The sequence below is a fragment of the Nothoprocta perdicaria genome, unplaced genomic scaffold (genome assembly GCF_003342845.1).
Source record: "Nothoprocta perdicaria isolate Ctin4 unplaced genomic scaffold, notPer1 scaffold_116, whole genome shotgun sequence".
NCBI lineage: Eukaryota > Metazoa > Chordata > Aves > Tinamiformes > Tinamidae > Nothoprocta > Nothoprocta perdicaria.
Window position 1 is genome coordinate 2215469 of NW_020454272.1, and position 10283 is coordinate 2225751.

The 10283-nt window shown below is 55.2% G+C and overlaps 2 protein-coding genes across 2 annotated transcripts; one reads left to right on the forward strand and one right to left on the reverse strand.

Annotated features, from left to right (window-relative positions):
• Positions 1–1173: 1173 nt before the first annotated feature.
• Positions 1174–4551, forward strand: CYREN (cell cycle regulator of NHEJ). Its single transcript, XM_026053483.1, has 4 exons — positions 1174–1222; positions 2081–2132; positions 3956–4022; positions 4155–4551. Exons 1-4 carry the CDS (start codon positions 1174–1176, stop codon positions 4371–4373), a joined length of 387 nt encoding a protein of 128 aa, XP_025909268.1. The 3' UTR covers positions 4374–4551.
• A 578-nt stretch (positions 4552–5129) lies between these two features.
• On the reverse strand, positions 5130–7582 carry TMEM140 (transmembrane protein 140). The gene is made up of 2 exons (XM_026053519.1): positions 7271–7582; positions 5130–6539 (listed from the first exon to the last, which is right to left on the reverse strand). Exon 2 carries the CDS (start codon positions 6487–6489, stop codon positions 5908–5910), a length of 582 nt encoding a protein of 193 aa, XP_025909304.1. The 5' UTR covers positions 6490–6539; positions 7271–7582; the 3' UTR covers positions 5130–5907.
• Positions 7583–10283: the final 2701 nt, after the last annotated feature.

Below are 10283 nucleotides of genomic sequence, written 5' to 3' on the forward strand. Positions count from 1 at the left end.
TTCACCTCTTGTTCCTGCAGGAGCCCAGCTGGCAGCCTGGCTGAGGGCCTAGGCATGGCCTGTGGTGTGTGAGCACAGCTGCACAGGAGTCACTCATCCTGCAGGTCAAGTTCTTGCCCCAAAGCAATAGTGGGATTATTCAATTTTCAAATTCAGCAAAGCAAGGGACAGCATCCTGTCTGCTTTCAGTTCTTGTGTGTGTCCAACGTGCAGCACCTAAAGGCAGTGAGAGCCTGAAGGATCAGGGAGAAAACTAGTGCTAGAAAGGCACAGCTCAGGTCAGAGACAGAAATCCAGTTCCAGATTTGGGACAAAAACAAGAGAAGACCAACAAGAAGCAGGGCTGCACTGAAGAACGGTGTGATCCAAACAGCTCTCCTGTGCGGCCTTTCAAGACTGTACTTATTAAATAAGATGAAAATAACATAGAACAGGGTGAATACTACAGGTGAATATACACAAAAAATAGCTAACTCTATTACTTTTGTGTTGATGGCAATGCCTTCCAGATCAGTGTATGCCAGACACTGTAGCTTTTGAATGGCTTCATTCCACAGGCAGAAATTGTAGAAACCGAGTCGTTTTTCAGGAAGATCAACGAGGTTGCCAGCTTCCCAGAAAAGGGCATAAAACATGAGGATGAAGGATAACACAGACTTGAGGAGCATTGTTGTGCCAAGCCATCCATCTGCAGGTCTCTGCTGCACAGCACCCCTTGCTTTGCCCATGCTGCCTCCTCGTTCAAAGCTGCCTGGGGGGAGAGGTGGAGCGGGAGATGTCATTGCTGGGGTGTACTCTGTGTGAGCTCCACATTGCTCCATGCCGTCTATGCCCCTTCCCGTGGCACCTTTCTACCTTGATTGACTTAATCCAGCCCTGCTGTTGCAACCCACTAGACAGTGGGCAACCCCTGGCTCTGGCTGCAGTGCTGGTGACTTTGGTGACCCTGCCAGGCCGTATTCCCCTAGAGAGACCCTATGGGGACGCTGGCTCCTCTCCTCCATCCAGACAGTATGCAGGAAGAGCCTGACCCTGCCATGACATCAGGTGCACCCCTACTCTGTCCTGGGGGACATGTATGACACTTTCCCATGGTTTTCCACATAGTTTTTCCTCACACAGGGTGCCTGAAGTGATCTGAAGGTATTGGAGGTATTGTGCTCTGAACTCACCATGGTGACAGGAGTGGAACTCCTGGAGGAGGGGGCTGCCATGTGTTCAAGTAGGGTCAACCTTTGAGTCAACCTTTCATCCCTAGACATCCCTCTGCAGCCACTCTACCAGCTCCCTGGGCATGTTTTGGTGGTAGTGAGCACTGTTAGGGTTGTTCTTCCTGGTGACCCTCTCCAGGATTCTCCTGATCTGTTGCTTAAGCCCTCCACTGTCAGTCACTTTCCCTTTCACACTGCTTTCAATCTCTGTCTGTTCTTCACTGTGTTATCTCTTCCTCTAGGCTTTTCCATTTCCAGGAAGGCAGGAAGAACTTACCTTGATAGTAAGGTTAGGATCAGGCCAGCCATGGGAACTTCAGCTTTGCTCAAGTAGGGAGATTATGTAACCCCATTACAGATTCTCCATCTCCCTTCCTGCCCTAATGGCTTGAGATAGAAACTTGTGCATTGCAAAGAACAAAAGCAGAAGTAGCAGATGTTCATCTTTGTTTTCATCCAACTCCTGCAAACTTGTTCTAGTGAATTCTCTCAGGAAAAGAAACTGCATTCCCAGACTTCATTCTGTTACTTTTTCTTGCACAGACATCCAGACCCAGCAACTGAACTGCTGCTGCCAAACGTGAAGTGAAAGAGCATAGGGGCAAACAGCCTGCCCAGGACAGCAAACAGACAACAACCTGCAGAATACATGCATATCTCCCAACTCCTTCCCTGTGTGTGATACTCCTTATGCGAGCAGCAGGGAAGGTAAGATAGAGCAAAGGAAGAATTAAAGGCTGAGAAGCCTCCGAAGAAAATCCCAAGGGAGACACTTACAGGTGGCTGTCAGGTTGTTGAGAGATGAGTCTAATGGAGAAAATCTGTGAAAACGGAGGCACCTACTTCTGCTGGTTTGCTCCTTTTTGCAGATTCTCTTGATGCTGATGTGCTGAAGAAGCTGCTCAAGTGGAAGACAGGGATGTACGTGACCGCTGTAGTATTTAAAGGTCTGTTCCTACCCTGCCTTCCATTTCCTTTGGAGCACTGCATCATGAGATTGTATCAGCCTGACAGAGTTGCTATTGTTCCTTTTAAATATTACCTATTTCAGAAGCCAAAACAGAAACTAAAATGGAGGTAGATCTTCAATCTTCTCCCTTCAGCGAGCAACAGTGTCAATGAAAATGGGAATAAACCTCTTAATGCCAATGCCTTAAGAAGTAGGCATTTTCTTTATGATGGCACTGGATGCATGGGGGACAGGCCCTCCTATCCTGCATGACATGAGCTGTGGTAATCAAAGCTTATATTTCTCTGTTAACTGCACAGCCCTTCTATTTCCCAGCAATAATTACAATATACCCTGTCCTCATGCATGCATGATCATCAGATCCCCGATGGTTGTCTTTTGTGGTCTTTTTGATGAACTCTGGTAACTTGCTTCCATATATGGTCTCATTTTGGCTCAGGGAGCAGCCCTTTTTTAGCCTGATTGTTCATTTTCAGCTGGTTCCTGGAAGATAAGGTGGAGGTGGGTGGTCCTTGTCTTTGTCTTCAAGCATCATTTGGTGTTTTGTCCATATCATGATTGATGATGAGCTCTCTCATGATGTACCAGCAACAGCAGCAAAAATTACGTCCTTGGGTATGTTCTTGTCTGAGGTTTCTCATAAAAACAGCAGGGTGGTTGTCAAGAGAGAAGCCAAGATCTGCCTTTGGAAATGTGCCATTTATGGCACACTTGCTGACTTGGTAGAACAAAACACTCATTTCATTTGATGTCAAAGGGAGAGCCTTTCAAGTACAGCATGGTTGAACTGGCTATGGATGCATTTGCTGACAGCTGGTTTCGAAATCTTCAAATATGTGGCAAAGTTTCACGTACTGCCAACTGCCCGCTGGTCCTGACCTCGTGACGGGATGTATGCAAGATCAGGCTGCAGCACAGTTAAAACTGTCTTATCGTCCCACTGTGGTTCCCTGGAGGCTGAGCCTACTGCTAATACAGAGGCAGCCTTTGACTGCAGCGTCTGCTCAGCAGGACAGACTGGGGCAGTGCGACAGATCCCTCACTGACCAAGTACCCCAGCTCCATCTGCTTAAGTGTCAGCTCTTATTCTGCGCCTTTCTTTTGCTACTCCAGCAGCTTGGCTGGGAAAAGAGCTGGGAAAAGGGCTGCTGGTGCCTGCAGAAATAGTCCCTGGCAGTGGCAGCCCTAAAGAAGTGCCTGCAACCAGGGAAGCCCTCTTGGTTCAGATGGGAATCCCTAAGTAAAGCTCTTCCCCCACACGTGAYGTCCTCCTCAAGGAGGAAATAGCGTGAGAAGTGACGCACGTGGGTCTAGTCGCCAAGATAAGGCTGGGGGAGAGGGCGAGCTGCTCCCAGCTCTCGCAAGGGGGTGACAGAGGAAATGGGGCCGGGCTCTTTCCCGAGATGTGCAGAGGCCCCGGGCGGCAGCACAGGGGAGCCAAGGGGCAGGTGAGGGCGCTTCTCCCCACGGAGCCAGTGAGCGCCGGCACCCTGGAAGCGGCCATGACCCCTGCGGAGCGGAGCGGGCGCCCGGAGCCCAGCAGAGACGCCGCCCGCTCCGGTGCCGTGCACAAGATGGCGGCAGGCGGGYGGCAGAGGCTGCTGCCTGCCTGGATGGTGGCGGCGGAGCAGCGCGCCGCACCGGCCGGGCCTCCCCCCAGCGCAGCCCCACGGCGCCGGCGGCAGGGGCAGGTGGCGRCCAGGTAATCCCTGTCATCCGCGCCCGGGGCCGCGGCGGCCGGGCCCTCAACTGAGCGTCCCCCCTTGCTCGCCAGGGCAGCRACCGTGCACTGCATGACCGAGGCGGAGCTGGTGGACGTGGCGCTGGGAGTGCTGGCCGAGGTGAGCCCCGCGGGCACAGCGTGGCGGCCCTGGCGCCTCTCCAGGGGCTCTGCTCCCCGAGCACCCGCCTCATGGCAGCCCCTGGGAGCGGGGGTGATGGCAGCAGGGTCTGGCTTGTCTCCCCTTGCCCAGAAGCTGCAACGCGAGGAAGCGCAGGCAAAGACCTGGTCTGCAAGCGAGGAGGAGMAGGAGCACCCGCCAGTGCCGAGCAGCCCCGCCAGCAGCCCAGCCAGCACGGAGGAGGGCAGCGGGYGCCATCCACCTCAGCCGTCCTCTCCGGACCCCGGTGCAGAGACGGTGGACTCGGAGGACGATGCTCTGAAATACGTCAGGGAGATCTTCTTCAGCTGAGGCCTCTCTTCCTCRTGTCCGCAGGTGGCATGGACAGCGAGGGTGAGGCCTTGGGGTGGCCACACTTTGGCCATGGCTGGTGGTCTCTCACCACAGTGCAGGGAGAAGGCTGGCACTGGCCAGGGCCAGAGAGAGCTCCCTCCTGGCAGCATGTGCTGGGACCAGTTGGGTTTTGCCCCAGGGAAGGGTGTATTCACTTGTGCCTGACACCTCAGCCCACGATCAGATTAAAGGAGGTTACAGAGACTTTTGCCTGTGAATGTCCCTTTACCAGGCAGATGTTGGGACAGGGAAGGAGCAGGGACTCCCTGGCCTTGGTCTCCAGAGCTGGATGGTTGTGGTTCTGCCTAAACACTGGGACCCTGAGGCTGTTGTCTTGGGGGGGTGCCCTTACCCTCCCTGGTGCCATTACAGGCCGGTCCTGGAGCTCACTTGCCTTTGCTGTCCCTTCTCGGTGGCTGCCTTGCAGCCTGGGTCTGGGAGTCCTGGTGATGAATTTGCCCCCAGCCTGGGAGAGCCCCCCCTCAGCTGGATGTGTTGGTGGGAGCAGGTGGGTGGGGGACACAGACCATCGTGAGGCAGCTGGGGCTGCCCCACTGCAGGGTGTATTGGGAGYCTGGGGTAGGCTTGAGAGCACAAGGCAAGCACAGCCTGGAAAGGAGCAATGAACACAACACACACRGCTTGAGCAGGTATGAAGAATAGTRGAGTATTGACACGAGGAATCAATCAAACCACTGCCACAGCTGTGTTCCCACCAAGATCCTATGGAAGGAGAGATGAAAAGATGGGCCCTCGTGTGCCCAGAAAGGACACAGCTGAAAGCCAGGACTGCTTCATAGGAGGTTGCAAACAGCTCGGCAGGCGGCTGCTTCCACCCAGGACGGGTCTCTGCTAAGAGTCTCTGATGCTGCTGGAGTGCTGGGCTCAGTTCCATAGTGTCAATGAGGGCCTGGGGGTCTGCCCCAAAATCCAGTTCTTCCTCTGGGAAGCCATCTTCATCATGGCTGTGTTCAGCAAATGATTAAAATGCCCTTCAAGGGACATGTTGCTGCTRGATTTGGACAAGAGCCACCTCACCCAAATAAACAAGTCCCCTGGTTATCCAGGAGGCAGAGAAGCAGCTGAGCGTCTTGGGAAAGCTCCAGGAAAGCAAGCCCGTTCTGCTTCTCTGGCTGCCTACACTAGGCCAGACATGGCCTGACTGAAATATCTGCCTTGTGGTGGGTCTGATCTGTCTCCTTTGCTGTCCTCAGGGTCGTGGCCAGTGTCGTGGTGGTGCCAAGCTCCAGGCTGCGGTGTGTTATGTGCTGCCATTCCCGGGAAGCTTCCACACTGCCCTGTGGCTGTTGGTGCCTGCTGCCCGTTTGCTGCACGATTGCTGCCAGCGCCAGCCCCGCAATCACAGCTCTGTGTTGGAGCATGGTTGGACATGAGCACTTGGACTAGAGATAAATCCCTGACAGTTATAAAAGGTGTAGTGCTAATATTATTCTAAATCAGGCAATTCTTAGCTTTTGCAACTTCTCCACTTTCAAATCTCAAAAGGGAAAGGGCTCTGACATGGGTACTTAGGCTGGGCCCACCTAAGATACATAGTGGCAGTGAATATCTGGAGCAGCAGCAGAGTCTGAGCCCCAAGCAGTGCCAGGAAGCCCCCAGTGAATTCAAAGAGGTGAATCCAACGTGAGGTCTGGAAGAGGAAGGTACCCAGGCCTCCGGACAATATCATCAGCTTGACGACAAGTATGATGAGGATCACCTTCCAGCCCTCTGTGTCTTCCATGCAGTTCACATGTGCAACAAAAAGGGGGTAGAAGATGCCGAAGACGAGGCAAGAGTACACACAAACCCTGGCTAGGACTATTCCTGGTAGGCTGATGCCCATCACCTGCAGATGCCTGTACTGCAGGCACTGCAGCTCCCCCGCTGTCTCGTTCCATAGGCAGAAGTTGTAAAAGCCGATACGCTTTTCAGGGAGACTGACCACATTCCCGGCTTCCCACAGTAGCGCATAAAACATCAAGACCAAGACCCCTGCAGCTTGCAGGAGGATCAATGTGCAGAGCAGGTGCCCCATACGCCTCTGCTGTAGCAGCCCCATTCTCTTGTTCATGTCCTCTCTGTCTCTCTCCACTACTGTGAAGTCTCCTGTGAGGGCAGCAGCTGCAAGACAGGAGTGGGGGGAATGGTTATTGCACATATGCTAAGGTGCCTTCTGCATCTGTGACTCCCCCTGCACACGGAATGGGAGTGCCTCTTTCCTGACCGTAGGCCAAGGGCGCCCACCTGAAGCCAGAGCCATTTCTGTAGCTCCTGGCCAGTGGCTTGGGCAGGGGAGGGAGAGGTCTCTGAGCATTATCCTTCCTGCACTCAGCCAGCCGCTTGTGGCCTCCTGGAGCAAAAGGCCCTGCCATGGCCAGTGCTCACCTCATCCCATTTTGTCAGGGAGCCCGGGCTCYGGAGGGAAGGCTCAGACCAGAACATGCCTCTGTTAAAGCCATCCTGGCAGCGTGGTTGAGTGCCCCGCAGTGTGGGACAGCAGAAGGCTCAAACACACCCTGCAYGTGCCACAGTGTCACAAGGGCCAAGGCAGATGCAGCAGCAAACTGGTCTCTGCCTAGTGAGGGCAGGGAGAGAAAAACAATACTGCTGTCTGGTAAGGACAGGGTTAAGAACTATGCCGGGAAAATGTTTGTTTTTCATGTCTGGTTCAACAAGGACATCCCTTGTGATCTTCGGACAAGTGGTTAAAATACAGGCATGCACAGGTCAGAATGCTGTCCTGGGACGCCCAGTGCCACTGGTGCCCTAGCTGGACGTGGCATGGCTGGTCACCCCCATGCAGAGCCACCAGTGGTTCCTGCCACCACAAAGGGTCCCTTGGATCTACTCACCTTCCTCTTGAGGGCCCAGCCCCAGGGAGACTGAGGTGCTGTGGGGTCAGATGGGCCTGGAGCCACCCTGCTGCCCGCTCCTCTGGCTGCTTGGCAAAACTGGCTCCTTGCTTCTCACTTGGACACGTGGCTTGTCTGCAGCAGTGCTCCTGCAGCCTTCTGCYTCAAGCTGAAAAACAGGGATGTGGAATTGGGACACTGGCTGCAGAGCACCATGGCATCAGCAGCTGGCCATCCCAGTCTGCACGGCAACAAGTCGCTTAGAGACTTTGCCCTGGGGCGCTCTCTGCCCCTTGTTCATCTACGAAGCCGCATCTCCTGTGTATGTTTTACCAGTACACAATCACACAGAATCACAGAATAGTTGAAGTTGGACTGGACCTCTAGAGATCATCTAGTCCAACCCCCGGCTCCAGCAGAGACACCCACAGCACGTGGCACAGGGTGGCATCCAGGAAGGTTTTGAAGACCTCCAGAGGAGACTCCACAGCCTCCCTGGGCAGCCTGTTCCAGAGTTCTGTTACCCTCACAGTGAAGAAGTTCTTCCTCACATGCAGATGGAACTGCCTGTGTTTCAACTTACACCCATTACCTCTTGTCCTGTYACTGGCCAAATGATAGCCCCACTAGCTCCACTCCACTGGCCGCTCCCCATGGTATATCATCCCACACTATACTGCTTGCATTCCTGCCCCACAACTGCTTGTGCGTTTGGTTACAGACTTGGAGTGCCAGGAGAGACCCCGCTCACATCTGCAAGCAGCACCTGGCTGTAGTGCTAGTAGCTGGTCCCTTCATCATCTCTCTCTCACTCCCACTTCCCTGGATGCTAGAGATCGCTGCCTAGGTTTAACATGCATAGGGCTAAAGCCCCTCTGCCCCAAATCTCCTCATCCCCACACTAACATAGCTAGGAGAAGCAGGTGAGGGTCCCAGCATCCAGGCACCAATCTGTCCCCATTCAGTAGCATTACCTCACTTCTTAGCACCTCCCTTGGAGGGCTTCTTCACAACATGCTTCTGGAAAGGTCTGAAGGCCCCACGGTGGATGTCCATTGCTCTAAACCTGTCATAAGCATACAAGTAGACCAGGGAATGTCACTAGCAGTGTCTGAGCCTTACTGCAGAATGGGGCCTCTCGTATGTGGAAGTAGTTTGATTAGGGTTGCTCAGACCTCTTGCTCCTGTCATCTCCCCTTGCTTTGTCTGTCTTTACACCCTGTCTCCTGCAGACAGTCATTGCTACCTTTCCTCTCCCCACCCCTACAAGGGATCGTGCCCCACTCACCCGTTGGCATCCTGCCTTGCAGCTCTCGCAAGGAGTCCTAGAAGCACTTTGAGAGTGCCCTTGATTAGCTCACCAGGTCTGCAGTGATTACCCCCAGACTCAAAGCTATGACCAGCTCTCAGTCCCTGCTGACCATCCAGTCACGAAGCTCCAGCCTGACTTTGGAAGGAGAAAGTTTATACAAACCAAGGCTTTTGTTCAATCACTCTGGTTGCCTTCTTAATCACTTGGCCCCGACACAAAATCAATTAGTTGTTCTCCTTTTTTCACATGTTTGCCAGAAAGGAAAAGGGAGAATTAAATTCCTGGAAGGTCTATGGAAGTATGTCACAGAGGTAGAGGAGAGACGCCTTAAGACACCCTGAGTTGACAGAAGGGCTGTGATACCTCTGCATTTACGAGGCCCCCACAGAAATCCCAGGGTTTCTCTGCCTCTTCCTCTCCTCGGAGCCCCCACCCTGCACAGATGCACCCTCTTTGCCAGCAGAGCCTGTGCTYTGGGGCACTGCACATTTGCCTCTTGGTTTCCTGCACCGTGCCCAGCCCAGTATGCGCGCAGTCCGAACTGGGACAGGGACAGAAAGCTGCAGGTGCCAGTGGCGGGTACTGGCTGGGGCCGGCGAGCGGCTGGAGGCTGCGTCACCGCTTGGCTGCGAGCGTCCAGAACTGGCCCCCTGCCAGCAAAGCAGCGTCGGGAACTTGGTGGCGTGATTCGGAGCGCTGTTCGGAGGCAGCCTGGCTGGGAAGCACGGGATAAACAGGAAGAGCTGCCAGCCGGCGTGCAGCTGGGGCCTTTCCCAGGCATCAGCAGCCCCCCTGCCTCACAGGAGCCGCCTGTGCCCTTGGGCAGGAGAGGCTGCAGCTCCAGCTCCGAGCAGYCCGAGCCCAGCGCAGCGAGCGCAGCCTGGCCCCGCTCTCCTCGTTTTAGGGCAGGCATCGTGGGAAACACGGGCCATCCCCATGGGAGCCCATGCCTGAGTGTCCAGAGCACAGCAAGGCGCCAGGCACACATCCCACCGGGGCACTGGAGCTGTGCCACCGGCTGGGCACAGGCTCAAGGGCAGCGTGGGCCGGGAAGCCAACAGAGAGCCCTGGCAAAGGGATCCAGCYGCGGGGCGGCGAGGGCTGGGGCTGGCCCCAAAGGTCACCCGCAGGAATAAACAGCCGTGCGGAGGCGCGTGACCCCCTCGCAGCAGACAGGCTGCGCACCCCGCGGCAAGGGCAYGGGCTGATTCCCTCTTACTGAAAAGCTACCAGAAAACTTGCATTTCCCGCATTCCCTCCCTCCGCAGCGGCTGCGAAGGTTAATGCCGTGCAGGAGCAGTGGGAAAGGGCGATGTTAATGCCATGCAGGAGCAGTGCGAAAGGGAGGTAGCTCTGGACATTTAACCTCTCCGTCAGCCCAACTCACCTCTTGCCAGGACCCTTGGGTTAAATCTCCCCTCCTCTGGCAGGATCCGCTCCCTCGCCGGCTGCGGGACAGTCTCAGGGGACACAGGGTCACTAACAAGCTGGCGTTTGGCGGCGAAAGGCAGGCGGCCAGGAGCAGGCGGCCGGGGCCATGTGGGATTGCTCTGCGGCTGGGGAAGGTCCTGCGCCCTCCCTGCCCTCTGCTGCCTCTGGGGCCACCTCCTCCCAGGCACAGCGAGATGGAAAGGTGGGAGACCGGGCCGGAGGGGGTACTCACAGGGTGGCCATSGCGCTGGGTGCTGCTTCCAAAGCCCA

Bases quoted from the DNA above. Each gene is read 5' to 3' on its own strand.
- TMEM140 (XM_026053519.1), bottom strand. From the start codon at position 6,489: ATGAACAAGAGAATGGGGCTGCTACAGCAGAGGCGTATGGGGCACCTG.